Below are 25,019 nucleotides of genomic sequence, written 5' to 3' on the forward strand. Positions count from 1 at the left end.
CGAACTTAAATCTGCCTCTGCAATACTCTGCCCCCTAATTCTGTTTCCTAGAGTCAAGTAGGACAAATCTGATCTCTCTTCCACATAATAGACTTTCAAAAACTTAATGGCAGTTACTGTGTTTTTTCCAAGTCCTTTCTTCTCTTAGCCAAACACCCTTAGTTTCTTCAGGCAGTCCTTCTCTTGTGTTATTTCCCACCATCTTGGTCACTTTTCTGGGCAAAATACAGCTGTCTTTCCTGAAATGTAGTATCCAGAAAAAAGTAATACTTCAGATGTTTAAGAAAGAGGAGAAAGAAAATCTGGTGCTGTTTTGTCGGTCCAGGGCAGAAGACAACGGGGCGATCATTTACATCATTTGGAACACTATTCCTTCTTTAATGCAGATTAAGATTGTTTTATCTTTTTAAATTACCATCTCATTAAGATTGTTTTATCTTTTTAAATTACCATCTCATACCGTTGACTTACCTATTAACCTATTAACACTGCCAGATCTTTTTTAAACCAACTTCTATCCATACTTCCCCATCTCATACTTATAAAACTGATTGTTTGAGTCCAAGTGTAGGATTTCACATTCCTCCCCATTAAATTTCATATTATTAGGTTTGGTCCAGTGTTTTAGCTTGTCAAATACTTTTTAGATCTTGATTCTATCTTCTTGTCTCATCTATAATTTTGATTAACGTACTCCCTTTGATTTTCTTTTTTTTTTTTAAATGTCTGCAGGATGTTTATATCATATATCTAAATATTAAAGCTCAATGAACCCCAAATTTCCACTAACACATATCAATACATACAATCAATCCTCAAGAAGATCCAGGAGACAGAGAGACAGACATATATATATATATATATATATATTCTACCCACCATTCATATTCATTTCTTTTTCTTTTTTTAAAACATTTATTAATATTTATGTTTTAGAAAAGTTAACATGGTTACATAATTCATGCTCTTACCTTCTCCTTTTGATTTTCAACCTTATCTCTAATGAAAATGTTGAACTAGAGAGATAGTTCCATGTTATACACCACTGGAGACCTCCCTCCAAGCTGACATCAATTCATTCATGACATATTTAAGTCCAGTTTTTCAACCATTTCCAAAGTCCCTTAACTAATTCACCCCTTTCCATCCTCTCACAAGGAGAGACTTTGTCAAATACTATGTCCATAGCATTAACCTAATCTACTCTGTTTAGTAACCCTGTTTAAAAAAAGATGTGGATTAAGAGAAGAAAAGCAAAGGCAATGATGCCTACTAGGATTTTGCAGTAGTTACAGTAGGTGGTAACGAAACCTTAAAAAGGTGAAGGCATTGGGAATAAAGTAAAGGGGACAAGACAAGAAATCTGAAAGATATTGTGGCATAGAATTGACAATACTTGGCAACTGATTGATATGAAAGGCAAAGAAAGGAAGAGACAAAACAAAGATAGCATAATACATGACACATGATAGGTACTTAATAAATACTTATTCATATGAATGATTGTTTTCAAACATTGGAGACCAAATATATGGGGTAAGAATAATAGAGTCAGAATATGGAGCATCTCTAAGGGAAAAAAAAATAAGAGAGAGAGAGAGAAAGAGAGAGAGAGAGATGTATCAGTTTTGGACATGGTGAGTTTTATGGTGTTAAGGACATTCCAATGGAGATATCCTGTAGATAGTCATTGATGTATGGCCCAAAGTAGGTACTTAATAAATGCTTGTTGACTGGAAAATGTGGTCCTGAACCACAGAAAAGAGATAATCTAGAGACGTGGCTCATGTCTAATGGGTCTGTATTCATAATCTGCAAAATGAAGGTCTAGACTAAAGGATATCTGAGATCATTTTCAGCTCTAGAAATATCATTAGTTATGAACTACAAAACAGTGGTAGTTGAATACATTGGAGTGAATGAGCATATCAAGTGAAAGAATGTAGAGGCAGAAAAGAAGAGGACTAAGAAGAGAGCTTTGGACAACATCCACCATAAATATGCAGAAAGAGGACAAGGAGCTGGTGAAAGAGATTGAGAAGAAAGCACAAGGAGATATCCAAAGGAAAGTATTATCTCTGAAACCAAGGGAGGAAAAGCATATATAGTGGGGAAAAATGTTCAATAAGGAAGGATGGAAGAGAGGAAAAAAAGGAAGTAAACAAGTAAATATTTAGGTAGTCTCCAGCTCAGACACAGAAGCAGTTAGCTTTCATAAGGATCTTTTTCCTTTTGCCTATTCAAAAATGATCCATTTATTTCATATGAAATTGTCATTATTCCTCTTGTTACCTCCTCAGTCTTTTTGCTTTTCTTTTCCATTTTATTCATCTTCTCTATCCCCCACAATCACTTTTTACCATTGTCATTCTTCTATTCCCTCTTTTAAAAATTACATTCTATCTTGGAATCTATATACTAAGTATCTTATAAGTAAGTTCCAAGACAGAAGAGCAGTAAGGGCTAGGCAATTGGGGTCAAATGACTTGCCCAGCAGCTAGGAAATGTCTGAGATCACATATGAATGCAGAACCTCCTATATCTAGGCCTAGCATTTTTCCACGGAGCCATCATTCTCTCTTATCACAAAGGAAAGGAGAAAATCCAAAAATAACTGGCAAATTAAAAAAAAATTTCCTTTAAATTTTCAAAAATTTCTTTAAAGAATGTACTCTTTTCCTCTTCATTATTTTTTCACATCTAGCATACAAGAAATAGTAGACATTAGAACACAATGATTTGGAAAATTCCTTTTGATGAATAAAAATTTTCTCTAAATCCAGTCATTGAGGCAGAAGCTATTCTGAGGAAGAGATTGAAATGAGAGTGTATGAGTGGGGAACTCAATTCTCAGAAAATTCCTTGTAGCTGTTTTTTGGCCTAACTTACCCTTCCCACCACCCCAGTGTTTCCTTATAGAATTATAAATGCTCAGAAATTCAACATACAAGCAAGTGTGTGTGTGTGTGTGTGTGTGTGTGTGTGTGTTTTTAAGCAAAGCTAGCCTTTTCATGTCCCCTGGTTTCCAAATGATTTAAGCCTTGCATTGACTTACCAGAAATGGCATCAAGTATCTAATGAAACATTATTAGATTTTCTTCTGAGTCACTGACATGAGTATCTCTAAAGAGATTAACTTTTTCTTAATGTTTGGCCAAGGAGAAAATGCATAACTACAATACTCAAAGGGGTTATGTACATGGAACCTCATGTAGAATAGCCAAATCTGCTGTGAGGATAGCATTCATTCAAAGGAGGAAGAATGCTTGTTTTAGGGGCCATTTAGAAAAATTGCTTTCCCAAGGCAATCAATGGGACTTAACCCCTTCCAGTTTATAAACCTCTTGATGGAAAATACCATGTAATTCATTTTGTATCCCCTAAAACATATAACACATTGCCTCAGGCAGACTATTGCATTATTGTCCCCAACTTATAGGGATCACTGAGTCTTGGAGAGGTTCAATGACTTGTTCCAAGGATCTCAGAGGCAGTAATTAGCAGAGATGGCTCTTGAATTCAGGTCTTCTAACTGTAAGACCAAAGAAAAACTTCCTCTACACCATGTTGTCCCATGTTGCTTAGAAAATACAGCGATCCCTCACCTATTTGGAAGTTACGATCCAGAGATTCCATAGGTGAAAATCTGCAAAGTAGTGGCATTATATTTATTTTATTATTTATATCTATTTTAAGGCTTTCTAACCCCTGCCCCCTCTCCTACAAACCCTTTCCACACTCTTATTAACCTTTCCCACAGTCTTGTAAACACTGAGCGAATCAGCGCCCGGGATACTGAACACAGCACTGTGGTTGGGCGCCTTTCATTCCATCAGTTAAAACAGAAACCCCTGCTTTGCGCTCAGCCGTGATCCATGTCACTTTGGCAAACTTGCACAAGTGGTAGGGGAGTACTGCATTTCTATTGCATGTCCAGTGCGGTATTCATCTGCAAAATCTCGCAATATAACGAAAATTCCACTATAAAGAGTTAGATTTTTTTTTAAACCCACAGTACAGTGAAACAGTGATAAGTGAACTGCAATATAGTGAGGAATGACTATCTATGGTGAATTAAATAGAAGTAAATGTTTGTACTTTCTTAACATGGGGAGATGATGGGAAGAATATGAAATGGATAAATCTGAGTAGGACCAATAAAAAATTTGGTTGATAAGGAGGCATTAGGATTTTTAAAAAAACATACCAGCATTACTGGTAACATTAATATGATCTATGCTAGGGTCAGGTAGGTGGGTCAGTGGATTGAAAGCCAAGTTTAGAGGCAAGATGTCCTGGGTTCAAATCTGGTCTCAGACACTACCTAGTTGTGTGACCCTGGGCAAGTCATTTAATCCCCATTGCCTAGCCCTTACCACTCTTTTGCCTTGGAACCAATCATTAGTATTGATTTTAAGATGGAAGGTAAGGGTTTAAAAATAAAATGTGACCTGTCCTATGGGGGAAGAATACAGATGAAGGAAATATTCAAGATCTTCCCAGAGGCCACGTAGTAATTTGATTGGTCATCATATTAGAGATTTCAGCTAAGTTCCTTTTCGGGTTAGGTCCCCATTACTTTTTTTTAAAACCCTTACCTTCTGTCTTAGAATCAATACAGTATGTTGGATCCAAGGCAGAAGAGTGGTAAGGGATAAGCAATGGGGGTCAAGTGGACTTGCCCAGGGTCACACAGCTAGGAAGTATCTGAGGCCAAATGTGAAACCAGGACCTCCTGTTGCTAGGCCTGGTTATTAATCCACTGAGCCACCCAGCTACCTCTGGTACCATTACTTAAAAAATAAAAAATAAAACCTTTACCTTCCATCTTAGAATCAATATTGTGCATTGGTTCCAAGGCAGAAGAGGGGTAAGGGCTGAGAAATGAGGGGTAAATGACTTGCCCAGGGTCACACAGCTAGGAAGTATCTGAGATCAGATTTGAACCCAGGACCTCCGTCTCTAGGTCTGGCTGTCAATCCATTGAGGCGCCTAGCTACTCCCTTGCCCATTACTTTTTAGTGCAAATTTTATCCTTTAAGTCATTGTGAGTGTATAGAGCTATCTCTATAACAAGCTTCTTTTCACTTACAGGATAAAGTTATTATCGGACTTGCCTTTGACTGTGTGGATAAGGTGGTTTACTGGACAGACATCAGTGAACCTGCCATTGGGAGAGCCAGCCTTTATGGTGGGGAGCCAACAACTATCATTAAGCAAGGTGGGAAATGCTTTCTATCCTTCATTGGTTTTGTTTCTAGGAAAAAGGACAGATCTATCTCTGCCTCCATGGTAGGATATAATTGGAGATGGCATTTCACAATCCAATGCATCAGGCAGGGACTCCTGGCTTCAAATATCATCCTATAGCAAAATTGCTTCAAGAATTTCCTTTTTAAATTCACCTCTCCCTAGGAGGGTCATAGGCTCATAGGTTTAGAATAGGAAGGGAGCTGAGAAACCATCTAGAAAATCACTTTATGGTATGACCTCCCTTTCACTGTTTTTCATTGGTAGCTCACTGACAATAGGGTTAGGAAATAGCATTGGTTTCTAAATCTCACTGGGCAAATGTCTACCATTTTATATTGTCTTTGAAGCTCCTCTCTTTTTCTTAACCACCCAATTTACAGATGAGGAAAACAAAGCCTAGAGAGACCGGTAAGCAACTTGCCCAAGGTTATCCAGGTGAAATAACTGATCAAGACAGAATTCCAACTCAAGTTGCCCCACTTCAAATCCCAACTCAAGTTGCCCCACTAAAGCAGGACGGATCCCATCACAGTGACATCTATAAGTCTAAGCAAATCCTACCATTGCACAAGAATTTTCAAGCCATGACTAATGCTTAAAATAAATGGTTTATTGACCTGATTTAGAGACATTTTTATCCTGCAGACCTGTATTGAAATAGCATTGGTTGTTCTGGGTTTTGATTGGTAAACTGGAGTATAATATAATAGAAAATCATTTTGCTTCCAACACGAACTGCTAAATCACAACAGCGTGTCTTTTAAAATAAGCTTCTGGCTTTTGGTTTCTCCTTGCTCGAGATGGAACATGGCTCTCCAATTTCCAATTTGACATTTCACTGACTATTCTTATTCTCAAAGGGTCCCAGTGCTTTTGAAGTAGACCCCTGGGCTTTTTCCCTTTGGTTGATTTTGCCAGAAGTTAATATGGTAGGGATTAAATTAAAGTTGAATTAAATGTGTTTGGTTGTGAACACAACCACTGAGTTCTTTGCTACAAAACTCCATTATCAAGTGGACTATTGCTACTTTTCACAATTGGTCAACGAGCAGAAACTTTCCAGATGCCATTTTGCATTTGTTCAGGCGTTCCTTTTCCCAAAATGTTGAGACTATTATCTTCATTTTGAGTTCAAAACTCAGTGGGCTAGGCTAAGCTAGTAGGTCAATGTCAGCTATTTCCTGTTGCTCTTGGACCTGATAACCATCCAAGACAATTCTGCACAGTCAGAAATGTTCCCAACAAAAGCCTACTTACTTACTGCCAAAACACGGAATGAAAGAAACCCAAATCTGATCCTTGCAGAAGAAAAGTCACTGTGTGAGCTATTCACCCAAAGCAGAGAAACTTCGGCCTTTCAGCTTAATGCTTTATAGAGAGTGCAGTAGTGTTTACCTTTTTCCTTTTCCTACGTCTTATACTCTGACTTTCTTCAAGTTTCAGCTTCTTCTACCAGAAGCCTTTCTCCATCCCTCTTAATTCTACTTCTCTTTATTGATTATGTGCAGTGTGTCCTGCAAATAGCCTATTTGTACATAGTTATTTATAGTTTCCTGCATTAGTCCACGAACCCCTTGTATGCAGGGACTATCTTTTGCCTTTTCTTTCTATCCCCAGCACTAGGACAGAGCCTGGTTCATAGTTGGTGCTTAATAAATGTTTATTGACTGAACATATAAACATCATTCTTACTATTATATTTTTATATTTAATATTTATTTTATTTTAAAATATTTTATATTTATATTATTATATTTTATTTTAAGCATGAACATATAATATGAAATTTGAGGCCTTGTCATTCTTCTCTAGTTGCATATGTTGGCTGACATTTTCCAGATCTCAACATCATGGACCATGAGCAACATGTCTCTGGGGGTGGGGAGGTAGGGCGATTCCTGGATCTTCTTGGAGTTTGAATTAGGACCAAGATTTTTATTGATGAGATAATGAGCTTCCTCTGGGACTTCTTCAAGCATCCTATAAAAATATTATCTTAATAGTCCCTCCCCACCCCTGTCACTGTGAGCATGTATGTGCTCTGAGTATCCCACATAGCCCACGCAGGATGGCCTCATTCCAAATTTACTCCATAGTGATTTATTCTGATCCTGTCTCATGGAATCAAAGAGTGGGACATGACCTCAAGAGGTCATCCTCCCCCTCCCTTAGCCTCCAGGGACATGTGAAATATTTTAATACTTTACAAATCTGTACTTTCCTTTGAATAAAAAAGACTTTGCCCCCACTGCAGCTTTTTGTTCCTAATGAACTTCCTCAGGGAGGGGGTCTGAGGTGGCTTTGATGTCTCTGACATGTAATGGCTTGGTTCCCATCAGAAGTCTGAGGGGAGAATGGGTAGGGGCAACAGCCTTTGCGTTTGGATTCTTTAAAATTCAATGAAAGTTAATACATTCTGAATTAAGCATTGTGCTGACTACCTTACTTCCCCAGATCACCCAGGTAGGAGGCTGAATAGAAATTAAAAACACCATAGGGGACATTAGGGAACAAATTCTTCTTATAGTAGGTTCTCCCCATTTCAACTCTCCTTTTTTTTTTTTTTTTAAAGTTGTATTGGTGACTTTTGTTTCCTACATGACAATTATTTCTCAACATACTTCCCAACTGAACCCTGCCTAAAACAAACAAAAACAATTAAGGAAAAGTCATCTTATAAAGCTCCAGTGTCTGTTGGCTTCTGCAGTATTCTTTACTCATAGACTCGTGTCTTTCTACCGAGAAGAAAGAAGTGTTTCATCCACCATTCATTGAATCATAGAATTTTTTTTCTTATGTGAATGATATGTATCTTCTTTCATAATAGAATGAATATGGAAATATATATTGCATGATACCACCTGTATAACCTCTATCAGATTACTTGCCATCTTGGGGAGAGGGGAACAAAAGAAGGGGAAGGAAGAGAGAGAGAGAATTTGGATAGCAAAATGCCAGAAAACATGTTAAAATTATTTCTACATGTAATTGGGGGGAAAATACAATAAAACATTTAGGATGATAGTTTTAGAACTAGAAAGAAGTTTAGAGGCCATAAAATTCAACTCTCATTTTACAGATGAAGAATCTAAAGTTCTGGCTAATTCAAATGACTTAATAGCTATTAAGTGTCAGAGGTAAGATTTGAACCCAGATTTTCCCAACTCTCTAAGCCTGGCAGTCTAGCCACCAGGTCAGACCTCTCTGTAGTGCGTTTATGTAGGGCTTTAATGTTTGCAAAGAACTATACAAATATTATCTCATTTGATCCTTACAATAAGCCTGGGAAACGGGCCCTATTATTACAATCCTCATTTTATAAATAAGATGATTGAGGCAGGCAGAATTTAAGTGACTTGCTCAGGTTCATGCAGTTAGTTTCCAAGGCCAGATTTGAATGCAGGCTTCCTGAATCCAGGTTCAGCTCTCTCAGTTGTTCAGTCATTTTCCAGTCATGTCCAGCTCTTTGTGACCCTATTTAGAGTTTTCTTTGCAGTTACTAGAGCAGTTTTCCACTTCCTTCTTCAGTTTTTACAGATGAGGAACTGAAGGCAAGCAGGGTTAAGTGACTTGTCCAGAGTCATACAGCTAGCCTAAGGCCAGATTTGGACTCAGGATGACTCCTCTTCTTGATGCCAGACCTGGTGCTCTAACCACTGTGCTATCTAACTGCCATTTAATCTGTAATCAAAGCTTCTTTTTAGCATTTTTATCATTTACATTTTGCAGTCATAGTTTACTGTTTCCATCGTAAGCCGTATATTTTTTTCTCTTCATTCAACTCGTAGTTTTCCCTTGTTTCTCTTCATTTTACTTCTTTTCAAATCAACCAATGGAAAAGGACAATAATCTCAACTCCAAGTTGAGTGTTTATGGACAGCACTGAAATTTAATAGAATAAGATTTAGAGCTCAACTTAACATATAACCTGAATTTTAAAGTAAACAGACAACAGTTAAGTAAAGATCAGCGTGCTTAGCATGTGCGTTTCTCTTAACAGAGTAGATAAAATACAATTGTAAATACTGAAGATGCTGCAAAATTTGTTACTTTGAGTCAGACCAATTCCAAGTGTTCTCCAGAGACTAATGAATGAACCCTAAACATTATGATATAGATTAGAGCTGGTCTTGGAATCAGGAGGAACCAAGACCTACCTCTGCTACACCTGACTTTGTATACCTGGGAAAGCCACTTAAATTCTCAGTGTATCCTCCCAGATAACTAGCTGCCTATGATTTTAAGTTGTAGACAACTGATCTGAATTAGTAGAGGGAGTTTACTTTTTCAATTAAAATCACCGGTCTAGATTTATCCCTCTTCTCTCCTTTTTTACCACCTAAAATGAATGAACCTGTCACTCTGCATTTTCTGAAAGACTAGAGGTTGTATCTTATAATGCCCCTTGTGCTGAAGCTAGCTTGTACTGGCTTGAGTCAATGGTTAAATTTGGAGTATGAGTAGTTACATCTTCGAAATAGGCAGCACTACAAATCAGAACTTGAATTTATTGTTTTGTTAATTGGCTAAACTTAAGAAAAAAGATTAAAATGTAGTTTGAACTTAAAAGTCTATCATGAGGGACAGGTGGATAGAGAGCCAGGCCTAGAGAAAGGAGGACTTAAGTTCAAATCTGAACTCAGATACTTCCTAGATGTGACCTTGGGCAAATCACTTAACCCCAAATGCCTAGCCCTTACTACTCTTCTGCCTTGGAACTGATACTTAGTATTGATTCTAAGATAGAAGATGAGGGAGAGAGAGAGAAAGAAAGAAGGAAGGAAGGAAGAAAAAGAAAGAAAGAGGAAGAAAGTTAGGAAGGAAAAAAGAAAAAGAAAAAAAGAGAAAAAGGAAGGAAGGAAGATTGGTAATTTGTGATGTTTCCATGTTTGATTCTAGGTCTTGGAAGTCCAGAAGGACTTGCACTCGATCATCTAGGTCGCAACATTTTCTGGACTGATTCTCATCTGGATCGAATAGAAGTAGCAAAGCTTGATGGCAGCCAACGCCGAGTGCTCTTTGAGACAGATCTGGTGAACCCCAGAGGGATCATAACAGATTCTATTAGAGGGTATTTTTTGTTTGTATAAATGTGTATGTCTCAAAGACTTCTGGGATTTTTTTAAGATAGCATGCTCTTAAAACCAGCCTTATTTCCCTTCCTAAATATGACACAACCAGAAATAGTTGACATTCTTCAGAAAACTTTTTTTCTTCCTGAAGTTCTTATTTTGTACAAACCCTATTTAGTAGACTAAGCCCTGTTTAGCAGAAATCCTATGTATCATATGTAGCTTACTTTAGGTTCAATGTGTCCACCGTGCATTGCATTATTCTACTGAAAAGTGATGAACCAAGTGACTTATACATTTACAGCCTGGAAGTGTCATATTCCTCACTTGTTTTGAATAGGAATAATATTGGAAATGTGACCAAGATGAACAGCTATAGAATTCTTAGCTGGTGTCCCAGTCCATAACTAGTTATAGTTATAATTATTGACAAAATCATCACCAGATATAAGCATTGATAATTATATTATAATCCAAAGAATAATCATTCTTTGGATGTCAAGTAGCAGTACCTTCACAAACAGTACTTTGTCCTTATTACCTTTATAATTTGGACTTTATGGGTCTCATGAAAGCCACTTTTCTCTCCTCTCATACATTTTGGATCTGTTTACAAGTATCATTGCCCCCTGTCCCTATTGGAGTCCACATCTATTCCTTCATCTGCACTCCACAAAATCTGTAATGCATTCTTGGTTATTATGTTACATAGTGACTATATATACATAATGAATGACTTTGAAAATATACCTCTACTGGTAATATATTGGTTCAGACTGTAGAATGAATTTGTTCTAAAACTAGTTGGCCCAGTTGACATGCAGGAGGAAATAGAAACTTAAAAAGTTAAATTTACCCCTTTCCCATTCTCTTCTTCTAAGCTTGCTCATTTTCCCCCATGGTTTTATTTAGAATCTATTGTGGTAGATATAAAAATACTATGATATTTTTACCATGAGCTTTTTTAAAAAGAACTTCTAAAAAATCTTTTCAATATTACTTCAGTATTCCTTTGTTTTCTTTTCTCTTCTTCCTCAATGACTTCTTCTCTCTTCCAGAAACCTTTACTGGACAGATTGGAACAGAGAAAGTCCTAAAATTGAAACTTCCTACATGGATGGTACCAACCGAAGGATCCTTGTGAAAGATGACCTGGGATTGCCCAATGGATTGACTTTTGACACTTACAGTTCACTGCTCTGCTGGGTAGATGCAGGTAACTTGAATGCTCTCAGGTATGATGAAAAGAGAGCAATGGTGACTCTTGCTTTGGATGTTGTACTTACTTCAGGAGTATCTACTACCAAAGAGAGGGCTGGGAACTTCCCACGTACAAGTCATCCCCTTCCAAGAGCCTTGACAAAAACATCACCAGAACAGATTATACTTTTTTGGCATTTTTGGTTGTTTTGGTTTTTAGACTATACTTTTTAATGATCTCAGGCAAGTCACTTATCCCGGTTTGCCTCTGTTTCCTCATCTGTAAAATGAGCTGGAGACAGAAATGGAAAACCACTCCAGTATCTCTGTCAAGAAAACCCCAAATAAGGACATGAATAGTCAAACACAGCTGGTCAAAAACATGTCCCTGGGATAGCTTTCTTAGCCAAGAAGGGGAGAAAGGGCTTATCATCACTATCCCTCATATAGGAGGTAGATGGAGATCATAGAGAAAATCCAGAGATCTCTGATTTTTTAAAAAGATGATGGCTTTTGCCAGTTCCAGACATAGATTTCGGAGTTCACTTTTTCAAAAGCCTGTTAGTTAGTAGTCATCCAGTTCACACCACTTACTTCACAGTGTTATTATTGTTTAGTCAATTAATTGAATCCAACTTTTGGTGACCTCATTTTGGGGTTTTCTTGGCAAAGATACTGAAGAAGTTTACCATTTCCTTCTCCAGCTCAATTTTCATTAGAAGAAATGGAGGCAAACAGGGTTAGCAATTTACCCAGGGTCATTCTAACTAGAAAGCCCAAATTTGAATTCAGTTCTTTTTGACTCTAAGTCAGGCACTCTATCCACTATGCCACCTAATTGCCCTTCAAAGGATTATAGTACTTGGTAAATAGTAAATTCCTATAGAAATATGAATTGTTACTATGATTATTAACAATTACTGGAAATAAAAATGACCTACTCCAAGTAAGGCATGTGTATATGAAGGAAGAAGAAAGATGAATATATCAAGGAAAGCCAGGAAAAATACTTTTTAAAAAAAGTCTAGTTTGTTCACTGGGCTATGCCATTTGTAACACTGACTCTTTCTCACCCATGCCCTGTTTTTGACATAAAAGGGCCATTTTTCATGTACAAAGAACAAATTGTTTTCTCTCTACACAGGCACCAATCGAGTGGAATGCATGAACCCCAGTCAGCCTGGCCAGCGCAAGACACTTGAAGGGCCCCAGTATCCTTTTGCAGTTACAAGCTATGGGAAGAATTTGTACTACACAGATTGGAAGACGTACGTCATTTGTTACAGTGTCAGGGCTCTTGCTGTGTTTGTGGTCACAGACCTTCCCATCTGTCCATTTGGCCCCGGCTTGGATCTTCTGAGGAACTTCTCCCCTATTCTCTGAGCTGTCAGTAACTAAGGCAAGAGGAGGGGAAAGATAGGAAGAGAGAGAAAAGAGGAAGCCATTTTTCATCAAAATGATTTTGGTTAGCAGAATTTCCCCACATTTTCAAAAATGGTCATCTTTAGAATATTATCCAATTCAGAGAGGTCCTGCACCATTTGGAATGCATGGTATCACTTTGGGTTTTCCTTTCTTTATCCCAGTACTTAATTAACTTTATGTTTATATTATATATTATTAAATATTAATTAAAATTTTAGTATTTATTAAATTAACTCAAAGCACCAACTTAATTAATTAACTGATAAATTAATTAATATGCATTAAATTTATTAAGAATTTAAATAAAACTTTATGTTTAGATGATATATTATTAATATATTCTAAATCAATCTATTATACAGATTATTAATATGTAGCCTCAGCCCCCTTACTAACACTACCTCCCAGATAAAGGTAGACCAGAGAGATGGCTGCCCAAAGAGCTTACAGAACCCTTATCTTGGGCCAGAAGGCAGGGGTTGAGAATTGTGCTTTGATCCTTGCTTACCTCTGACAAGTTGGCACCCTGCTTAAAACTTTTGCTCAGCCTTTGCTCACTGACTTCCCCTGGCACCTCTAACTGGGTCTGCAGAAAGGTTTCCCTGCAGAGCAAACAAGACAATGTTTTGTACTCTTTTCTGTTGCTGGTAGGAATTCTGTGGTGTCGGTGGATCTCGCTATCTCCAAAGAAACGGACAGTTTCCATCCCCACAAACAGACCCGGCTGTATGGCATAACAACAGCTTTTTCTCAGTGTCCCCAAGGTAACTACCATCGACACTGTTGAAGTTTAGTGGCCAGTGGTGTTGTTGAGCCTCTTGAAACTGATGGGGAAACTGAAGAAGGGGGTGTGGGAGAAGAAGTGGGTTTGGGTGGATGGGCGGTGGGGTGTCCTGTGAGTATGACCTGCCCATGATCATGCTGAGCTTAGGTTAAAATCTTTGGGGGACCCACCCTCATGAGCCACACACCCAGTCTCTGCATGCCAGGTGACTGCTCTGTCCACACTGAGATGAGGAATGGAAGGGAGAAGGGAGGAAGGGACACAGTCTTACTCTGCCTATCACTTTGAGATGCAGTGTTCCAGATTTTTTTTCATCCCCTTAAAAAAGAACTTTCCAGCCAAGTTTTGGTGATTTGGGGAGATGAGATAGTGTTCATCTTCTTATCCTGCAAATGAGACAAATATATTTTGTCTCCCAGCATGGGATTTAGTTTGTTTGCAAGAAAGGAATTAGGAAGGAGACAGGCAGTGCAATTCTGAGCATCTTGTATGACTTCACATTTTAACTTTTTTTTGAAAAATCAGGACCTGTGAGCTCCCTTATACAGTGGTGGGTCAGGAATTCATCTATAACTTCTTTGAGTGTTTCCTGAAGTATTGAGCAGTTAAGTGACTTAACCAAGGTCACATAGATTTAGTGCTGGGAAAGATCTCGGAGCCCATAAAATCCATTTTACAGATGACAAAACAGGTTAAATGACTTTCCTAGGGTCACACAGTTTATGTCATAGGCATGATTTGAATTGAGAGCTCCCCATTTCTAAACTGGTGTTCTATCCTCTACATGGCTATAGCTGCCACAAGGGGGAAGAATTTGAAAAGTTTATTCTGACTTTGATGCCAGCCTTCCACCTACTCTGCTATATTTCCTCCCGAGGTTCCCCCAACCCCCAAATGACCCAAGGCCACTTTCTTAACATTATTATCTGTGCTAATGTAGATTATTTCCTTTGGTACTAAAATGGACACATTTTTCCCTTCTAATAGGTCACAACTACTGCACAGTGAATAATGGAGGCTGCACTCATCTCTGCTTGGCTACCCCTGGAAGCAGGTCCTGTAGGTGTCCTGACAACACCTTGGGCGTCGACTGCATAGAGAGGAAGTAACACACTGGAAACAAGAAAAGAAAGGAATGCCACTTACATTCACCACATTTTCAACTACAACACCCTACCTTGAAATGGGCCAGGCTGAAACCAATCTTTCAGAGCCAAGTTGTAATTGACCCAGTGACCAACACAACTCGGGACCTCTAGTGTTCTCTTTGCCATTTAAAAAAAATACGTCCTGTGCTCTCTGTAATAGGAAAGTCTCAATCCTTACACTAAAACTTCAAAATCCTCTTGGTTTGGAGAATCCTGGAGATGTGGGATGAAGCCCTATAACTACGTTGTCCAGTTTCTTGAGTCCCTCTCAGTCCCTTGATACACAACCAGCCTGAGTCGATTTAGGAAGAATTAGGAGGTTTATCTGTGGTGGCTTCCTACCTCCCATCCAGGTGCTCTCTTTCCCATGTCACTGTCTGCCCCCTCTAGTATACCTCTTCTGACACATTCAGATCATTCATATTGCCAAAAGCCCCCTACTGTTATGTCTTATCTAGGCCCTTTTTGTCTACTCTTATTCCTGGACAAATAAAACCTTGCCTATGCTCCTTCCTATTTTCCTGGGAATTCTCCTGTTAAGGAGTTTATGTCACTTGTCCCCAGTAAGATATTAGCATTTTAAAAGTGATGTGAGGTAGACCAGGCCTTAACCCAAATGAATGAATTTAAAAGTAGATATTTTAATCCAACAAGAGAGCTATTTAGGAGTAGGAGGATTCTTTAGCATCTCTCAAGCCATATCAATAGCTACTTATTCTAAGGCATCTAATCACTTGTAGGACTACCAGCAATAATCCAATATTCCAAGACCATAGAATGTAAGAGCTGGAAAGGGTTATCTTGGGTCCAACCGTCTCCTTTTACAAATGGGGAAACCGAGTCCCAGAGAGACTCCATAGGCAACAGTTTATCTCTTGTTTCAACACTTTACACAAATGCTTTAACACCAACACCAGGAAATAAATGCTTTGGAGATCATCTCCTCCCATACCTGGTCCTCCATCTTAGCAGACTAACTTTCCTCATGTTTAAAACTCCCTTCAGATCTTCTTTTCTTCCTAATTTGATTCCTATGATGTCGAGTGCCTTATCCAGTGTCCTCACTCATAATATGGATTGGTCCTTACTGGCCTTCCATATTCTCATTCTTAAAGGGCTAGTTCTGTCTTCTCATTTTAGGAGAAAAGTTATAGCACTGATGATGCTTCAGAAAGAGGCAGAGGACTATGAGAAGTAGTGGGGGAAGATATGAATGGTCTCTGTTTTAGTATATGATGCTCAGTGGTTTGGACATCCCAGGTGGCATCCCAGGAAATGTATGGCCATAACATCTTAACTCATCATTTATTTGGTACCTACTATATGCTTATCTCTGTTAGCATTGTGTTGCACAGAGATAGAAAGTACTTCATAATTAAATTTTATTCCTTTTAAAGAACCTAATTTTTAATCATTGATGAAGTCTTATTAAAAGGTCCCAAATTGCCCAGAATATAGTTGGTGCTTAATAAATGTAGATTTATTGACTGCCCCACTTATTTTTTCTAGGTATTTTCTGTGATTGATGAAAAGATGCTCTTTTGAGTTGTCTGAGTAGCTAGCATCAAAGGCCAATAGCTAATACTGTTGTAGAAATAGAGGTCCAAAGCTGAGCTTTGAAGGTGAAGGGTTTTGATAGCACAAAGACAAGAGATTTTTTAAAACTGAAAAGGAAAGATAGTGATTGATTAAATGGCTTTAGGGGAAAAAAACAGAAAGACAAAAAGAATGGGAGTTAATAGTATCAACAAAGAGAATTCTGTAAGTTCTGAGGTAAAAAGATCCATGTGCCAAAGAATATTTACACATACACATGCATGTGCACACACACATATATTAATACCTCACCTGGCAATGGAATGGAAGATAAGAAGTTAAGTGCCAAATGAATAGGACCATAAGTTCTCTATGAGTCCAAAGAAGACAATGAACTAGTTTGTTCAGGAAAGACTTCATGGATGAGGTAGAACTTTCTGTGGGACATGGAGATAGCTAAAACTTGAATAGTGAGGAAAGGCATAGAGTTGAAAATTTATAGAGTTGGGGATCGGTACAGTGTATTTGAAAGATACTCAGTGGATCAGTGTGAATAAAACAGAGTTTGTATAAGAAAGAGATTTGTTTGCATAAAAGTTTGTATAAGAAAGTAACATGAAAAAGATAGCTTGGTATCAGGTTGTAGAGAGCCTCAAAAGCCAAGGAAAGTTACTTGTACTTTATCATGTAGGTAAAGAAGAACCTTCAAATTGTTAGGGGTTTTTTCTTCCTCTGAAAAGGGTAGTGAAGTGATAAGTTAATGGTATTAAAGATGATTAATTAACTAATAAATCCTACACACTACAGTGGTGCTGGACTTGCAGGGGGAGGGGAATAAGTATAAGAAAGATGATTGCAGTATCCCAAGCATGATGCTAAGACCCTAGACCAAGGGAGTGTTATTTGTCAGCCTTTTAAGAGAAGGAATTCTTGATTAGATGTAGATTGGACTGGATGACCTCTGAAGTCTCTAATAATTGCTGAGAGCTATTTTCAGGTTTTATTTTAATAACTGTATTAGCTAGTAAAAGCCCTGGGGTCATTTTTCTGTTTTTCACATAGAGGACTCCTGAAGACAAAGAAAACAAACAAAAAAACAACTTTTAAGACTCCAAGCAATTAAACTGTAATGGCAGAATAACAAACGTGTTTTTTTTCCTGCTGTTGGAGGTCTTCAAGCAAAGACAGGATGGCCATTTTTTGAGGATGAAATAGATGAGATTCATACCTGAGGTAGAGGTTATACTAAATGAACTTTGAGAACTGCTCCAATCCTGCAATTCTATAATTCTGTGATTTTTCCTTCCAAAGAATGGCCTTCCTGCACCATCTCCGCTCTATGCTTACTCTAATTCCCAACTCTTTTCCCCTGTCTCTTCCTCAACTTCTATAGACGAAGAAACTTGGGACCCAGGTGAGGTGAGAACCTTTCCTTAAACATAATAAATATAGTTGTATTTTGTGATGCAAGTAATACATCTCCAAGAAGCACAAGACCGGGGAACCTTTTGGTCCCTCTGGAAGTGTTGGGGTTGATTTAAGGCCTAACCTACAGATGAGATTCCTTTTGATTTATACTTATCAGAACATATCCAGCTCTATATAAAGTGTTCTTCATGATTTTATGTAACATTTATAACTTCATTATAACATTCATATTTTATCAGACACATTTTTCAAAAAGAATTTAAAAACTATCAATTCTAAAAAATGTGCAGAATATTGAAGGTGCTTAATAACAGTGTTCCCCCAGATTTATGCAATTATCAGGTGATTCCCTAAAGTTTACATTTGTACCAGTAGTAGTGCAGAAAATAATAAAGTGGTTTTTTTATAAAAATAAAAAATCTTCCTGTATTCAGTGTGTCAACTTTTTTGAATATTGAGTTTTAGGACCTACAATTTTCTCATCACTGGTTTATTAGTAACTACTTTAAAAATATCTGAGCAAGAAATCTAATTTAGGAGTAGGATTTTCTTAACTTGAGTAGGAAACTTGATTTAAGAATTTTTTAAAGAAACTGTAAGAAATAATTTAACTTCAATGGACTTGTTCCATACAAATTCAATTCAACACATTTACTATGTCCTTACTTAAGAAATAATTCTATTTTGTTTTATCTTCTTTTGTCTTTCTTTGACTCCCTAGTGCTTGTCACATAGGTGCTCAAAAATACTGGTTGATTAGCTGATTGACTGCTATGCCCAGTGCATTATACTATGACACAGAATATATACTTATGCAGAATTTCCTGAAGATTGTGGTTTTATAAACTTTGGAGTTCTCTTGGCGAGATTATCTGTGATATAAGGTATCTTTTGGAGTTGGATAATTCTAAAAAAGGAGGAAGAAAAAAATACTTGGGTACCAAAAAAACAACTGGAGAAGGTTAACTAAACAGTATTTAATTACTACTTTTTTAAATGTAAATTCTTTTAATGACCTAGAGGTAGAGAAAAGAGGGTGAAATAAAGCAAGAATTCCCTGAGCTCTCCCAAATTTACCTTCAAACTCATTTTTTAAAAAACCCTTACCTTCTGTCTTAGAACCAATACTGTTCTAAGGCAGAAGAGCTGGAAGAGCTAGGCAATGGGGGTTAAGTGACTTGCCCAGGGTCACAAAGCTGGGAAGTGTCTGAGGCCAGATTTGAAGCTAGGACTTCCCATCTCTAGGCCTGGCTCTCAATCCACTGAGCCACCCACCTGCCCCCATGTAAAAACTTGGATTTCAAACTTCAAAAACAAAAAACCTCCTCAAAACAAATTTTGGACAAAATTTAAAAAAAAATTCCAGCCCAAGGCAACTTGGAAGGTGAGTAGGATAAGTCTGACTGGGCAAGAGAGGACCTCAATAGTGTTGGCAACATCCAAGCAAGCCAATAACAGACCTCCAGAAAACTAGCAGCTAGGTTCCTAAATCCTGCAGCCAAGCACCCCATACCCTGACACAGGTCTATAATCAGACCTGCATGGCTTTTGGCATTAGCCTGCAGGCAGTCAGACCTACATGGTCCCTGGAGCAGCCCTATAGGCAGCCAGTTCCTATGACCCCAGCCCAATAAACTAGGGATAGTGTCCCCTCCATCCCAGGAGTAGAGACTAGCTTAGCATAAAAGTAAAAGTCATAAAATAGTTGGAAAAAAGAGCTAAAAAAAAAAAAGGAAGCTGACCATAGAAAATTACTATGATGACAAGGAAGCTCAAAACACAAACTCAGAAGAGGACAACTATATTAAAATGGCTATGTGCAAAGCTTCAAAGGAAAATATGAAATAGTATCAGGTCCTCCCAAAACTGAAGGAACTAAAAAAGGATTTTTTAAAAATTAAACAGAAGAAAAAATTAGGAAAAGAAATGAAAGTGGTAAAAGAGAATCATGAAAATAAGGAGTTGAAAGCTTGGTAAAGGAAACAAAAAATGGGGGAAATTTTAAAAATTCTTTGAAGAAAATAATTCTATGAAAAATAGAATTGGACAAATGGAAAAGGAAGTACAAAAATTCAATGAAAAAATCCTTAAAAATAGAATTGGACAAATGAAAACTAATTACAATAAAACATCAAGAAACAATAAAATCAAATCAAAGGAATGAAAAAATAGGTAAAAATGTGAAATGTTTCATCAAGAAAACAAATGACCAGGAAAACAGTTCCAGGAGAAATTATTAAAAAGTAATTAGACTACTATGAACAAAAAAAAGATGCTGGACATTATATTACAAGAAATTATCAGGGAAAATTTCCCTGATATTCTCAAGCAAGATGTTAAAATAGAAATTTAAAGAATCCACTGATCACCTTCTGAAAGAGAACCTAAAATGAAAACTTCTAGGAATAACATAGCCAAATTCCAGAACTCTCAGACCAAGGAGAAAATACTGTAAGGAACTAGAAAAAAATAATTCATTTTTCATGGAGTTACAGTCAAGATTAAACAGGATGTAGCAGCTTCCGCATGAAAGAATTGAAGGCCTTGAAATATGATATTCTGGAAGGCAAAGGAGCTGATATAACCAAGAATCACCTATCCTATGAAATTGAGTGTAATCTTTCAGGGGGTGATGGAATTTATTTAATTAATAATTGAATTTATTTAATGAAATTTAGGACTTCTGAGCATTCTTGATTTAAAAAAGATCAGAGTTGAACAAAAAACTCATTTTTCAAAGCCAAGATTCAAGAAAATAAAAAGCTAAATAGGAAAAAAAATATGATACTTATAACTCTTAAGAGAATCACTATTAGGGCTATTAGAGGGAATATACATAGATAGGATAATATTTTTTAAAAAATTAAGGGGTGAGAAAGAGGATTGCACCAGAAGAGGGAAGGGAGAGATAGAATGGAGTAAATTATTTCACATGAAGAAGTATGAAAGTTATTACAATAGAGGGGAAGATTGTAGAGTGAGAGGGCAATGCTTAAATCTTACTCTCATTGGGATTTGCTCAAAGAGGGAAGAACACACTCAATTGGGTATCAAAATCTGTCTTACCCTTTAGGGAACTAGAAGGGGAAGGAGTATAAGAGAAGGGGAGCCTGAACTGTGGGACATGGTGGTGAGAAGCAAAACATTAGTGAGAAGGGAGAGGGAAAGTGAGAGAGAGAGAGAAGGATAAACAGAGGGAAAGATAGAATAGAGGGAAATACACAGTAATAATAACTGTGAGTGTGAATGGGATGAACTCATAAAACAGAAATGGATAGCAGAATGGGGAAAAAAGAATTCTACAATATATTGTTTACAAGAAACACATTTGAAACAGAAACACAGATTAAAGATAAAGGGCTGGAGCACAATCTATTATGCTTCAGCTGAAATAACAAAAGCAGAGGTAGTAATCATGATTTCAGACAAAAAATATTGAATTAAAAGAAATAAGGAAAGAAACTACACCTCGTTAAAAAAGAGGTGCCATAGATAATGAAGTAATATCAATACTAAACCTATATGCACCAAATGGTAGAGAATCCAAATTCTTAAAGGAAAAGTTAAAAGAGTTACAGGGAGGATATAGATAGCAAAACTATACTATTAGGGTACTTTGACTTTCCCCTTTCAGAACTAGATAAATCTAATAAAAAAATAAATGGGAAAGAAGTTAAGGTGATGAAGAGAATTTCACAAAATTTAGATATAATACACCTCTGGAGAACACTGAATGAGAATAGAAAGGAATATACCTTTTTTTCAGTGGTACATGGCACCTACATGAAAACTGACCAGGTATTAGGGCATAAAAACCTCAAAATCAAATTTAGAAAAGCAGAAACATTAAAATCATCCTTTTCAGACCTTAACACAATAAAATTAATTTCATCAAAGAAAATGAAAGCAATGAGACAACATACCAAAATTCTGGGGATGACACCAAAAAAGTACTTAGGAGAAATTTTATATCTCTAATTATGTACATCAATAAAATAGAGAAAGAAGGGATCCATAAATTGGGCATGCAGCTAAAAACAAATAAATAAATTTAAAATCCCCAACTAAACACCAAATTGAAAAATCCTAAAAGTCAAAAGAGATTAATAAAGTTGAAAATAACAAGTCATTTTCCCTTCTCTTTTTATTTATCTTCCCAAGGGGTTAATTGTTCATACTCATAGTCTTTACTGTTTTCTTCCTCCTGGCACTTTTGATCATTTTAACCTTTTTTTTTTTCTATTACCCACTATTGCTTTCTGATTCACTCCTTTTTTTATGGGAATTTCCCTAGTTTCTTTGGGTACTAGACCTCAAAGCTATCTTAGTTTCTTCTGCCAGTTGGATCTCCATAGCACTGGGAAAGGAAGAAGGTTGTGATGTACTATTGTACTATATACTTGTTCTATTACAAGATCATAGGTGGTCTGGTACAGTCAGTTAGGTTTGAGGCAAGGTCTTCAACTGGGGAGGGTGGGGGCAAGGGGTTGTATGGGAGACTTAAGGAGAAAAGAACAGGTTTAGAACAGCTGTTGTGTTGAGTGTGAAAAGGAATTAATTAGTGAGTAGGAGTAGGATTGCCTTGCTATAGTTGATGCTAACTGGGAAATGTAGGGGGTCCCCAGTAAGCATGGTCTTATGACTTTTTTCAGGACCATTGAGCAGTGAGCAAAGGAGAGAGATAGGAGGAATAATCTAGGATTGGATTTTAGCAAGGTATAAGCAAGGAATTCAAAAGAAAATGATAGTATATAGGTGAACTGATTCACAAAAGGACCAAAACCAGAAAGAGAGGGGAGTATAGCCAAGGCAAGAGGGATATTCTGGGATAGAACTGAAGGACAGCAGGATGGGAGATGGTAGTGGAGGACAAAGAATAGATTTAGTATGAATGAGGGGCAGGGAGTATTTATAAAAAGCTAAAAGATTGGGATCAGATAAAAGAAATTCAGGATTCTTAGAAGGTACCTTATAGATCTTTTAGTCAAACCACTTCATTTTACAGATGAGGAAATTGAAACCCAGAGAAGGTAAGTTACTTACTCAAGGTGACATTGCTATTAAGCATCAGAGCAAGTATTTGAACCCAAATAATCTGACATAATACAAGTACAACATTGCTGTTTTTAAGATGCTTGCATATAAATGAAATCAACAGAAGATGCCTAGATAGTTACCCACTTTCATGGTGTACCAAAGACATTGAAGACTTTTCCAGGATTGGTGGGATTGGTTTCAGACTCTACCCTAGATACATGCTGCTGAGAAATCCAGTGACAATTCCAAGAACAGTATAGTATAATTAATTACAAAGTACTGAAAAATCAAGAAACCCAGATTTTCTTCCCAACTCTGTTATTAATCATCTGTTTGATCTTAAGTTCAAAAGGATTGGAGAAAAATATCACTTAGGTCTTTTCTAGTAAAGTCAGAAAAAGTTTATTAAGTGTTAATTATGTGCCACTGGGCTAAGAGCAGAAATATGAAATATAAGCAAAGAAAAGATAGAGGCTGCCCACATGGAGTTTATAATCTAATGAGAAAAAAACAACACATAAAAAGAAACTTAAAAAAGGAACCCAAGAAATAAAGTTGTCCTGTGGAGGCATGGTAGAAAGATCCAGAATGTCAGGAGTGACGCTCAGAGAGAAATGAAGGGGTGAACATGGACACTTCCACAAAATGGAAGTTCTGGGAGAAACTCATCCAAGGAGGGAATTACAGGGGTTATGTTATCTTCCAGAGTGACAAGCCATCTGGGACAGAGTGGAGAGGTCTGTAAAGTAAGGAGTGAAAATGGAAAAGGAATTTATAGTGACACATTTTATAGAACTGAGACCTTAATTATGTCGTGTCAACTATAAGTGCTGTGGGAGTTGAGAAGAGAGGAACATCTACCAAAATTAAAGTAATTAGGGAAATTGTAAAAGAAGTAGGGACTTGAGCTGGGTCTTGAAAGATGAATGGGCTAGAAATGTAATGGTAAAACCAATAGTTATGATAGCCTATTTCTGAAATCTAATAACTCTCAGCCTATTACTAAAACCTTTTCAAAGTTACTGAATTAGGAACTAAATATTTTGAGTGTGAGGATGGTCAAAGATTGCATCTCATCAAAAAGTAGTTACTTCTTCAGGCCCAAAGAGACAAAAAAAAGTTTTAAGTTGATTTCTGTACCCAGAGGGTCTTGAATAATGGGAATGACATGAAGTTTCTTTTACTATAGCATATATGGAAGCATATTCTATTATCTGTTCCATCTCTGAAAGAAAATGAGTGTGTAAATTGAAAGTGGAAAATCATAAATCACAGAATTAGATAGCAGGAAGGAGTATTGGAGGCCAGTGAGACCAACTTGCTCATTTTACAGATTAGGAAACCAAGACTCAGAAAAATTAAGTGATTCTATAGTTAGACATCTAAGCAAGTCCAAGATCAGATTTCCTGACCCTCTACTTACACCACAGGCATTTCCACTTTGCCATAATAGTTCAGTTTTTTCTACAGATGAGAAAGAATAGAGAAGATACTCTTTACCAGCAAAGGTACAAATTAAGAAAATATTATTGAGGGGTAGCTAGGTAGTACAGTGGTTAGAGTTTTTAATTGTTTATTTTTACAGCACAAACATTTTCACTTAACCCTTCCCAACATCAGACCCTTGCTTTTTCATAACAAAGCAAAATTAACTAAAATGCTAACATTGTGATTTGAAATTTATTTCTAAAGCCTAGTCAAGGGGTTCTTAACCATTTTAGTGTCCTATACCTTCTGGAGTTTGATGAAGCCTATGGCCCCCTTCTCAGAATAATGTTTTTAAATGTATAAAATACATAGGATTGGGGCAGACACTTCCTAGTTATGTGACCCTGGGCAAGTCCCTTAACCCCAATTGCCTAGCCCTTGCCATTCTTCTGGCTTAGAACTGATAAAGAACAGAAAATAAGAGTATAAAAATTAATTAAAATAAAATATATAGGATTGCACAAGAAATCATAATAATTGAATAAAGTATTTTTCCTATTAAAATTCATGGATCCCCTAAAATTTACCCATGAATTTCTTTCTTCCTTCCTTCCTTCTTTCCTTCCTTCCTTCCTTCCTTCTTTCCTTCCTTCCTTCCTTCCTTCCTTCCTTCCTTCCTTCCTTCCTTCCTTCCTTCCTTCCTTCCTT

General features: G+C 37.0%; 1 protein-coding gene across 1 annotated transcript in view; it reads left to right on the top strand.

The window, feature by feature from the left end:
* NID1 (nidogen 1) overlaps positions 1–18,265 on the top strand; it is a 111,618-nt gene extending 93,353 nt beyond the window's left edge. Inside the window, exons 15-20 of the mRNA XM_044671716.1 lie at positions 5,095–5,221; positions 10,153–10,324; positions 11,384–11,541; positions 12,670–12,793; positions 13,602–13,714; positions 14,722–18,265. Coding sequence (XP_044527651.1) covers positions 5,095–5,221; positions 10,153–10,324; positions 11,384–11,541; positions 12,670–12,793; positions 13,602–13,714; positions 14,722–14,843 — 816 coding nt within the window. The 3' untranslated portion in view covers positions 14,844–18,265. The remainder of the gene's footprint in view (positions 1–5,094; positions 5,222–10,152; positions 10,325–11,383; positions 11,542–12,669; positions 12,794–13,601; positions 13,715–14,721) is intronic.
* Positions 18,266–25,019: the final 6,754 nt, after the last annotated feature.

The sequence above is a fragment of the Gracilinanus agilis genome, chromosome 4, assembly GCF_016433145.1.
Source record: "Gracilinanus agilis isolate LMUSP501 chromosome 4, AgileGrace, whole genome shotgun sequence".
Lineage (NCBI taxonomy): Eukaryota > Metazoa > Chordata > Mammalia > Didelphimorphia > Didelphidae > Gracilinanus > Gracilinanus agilis.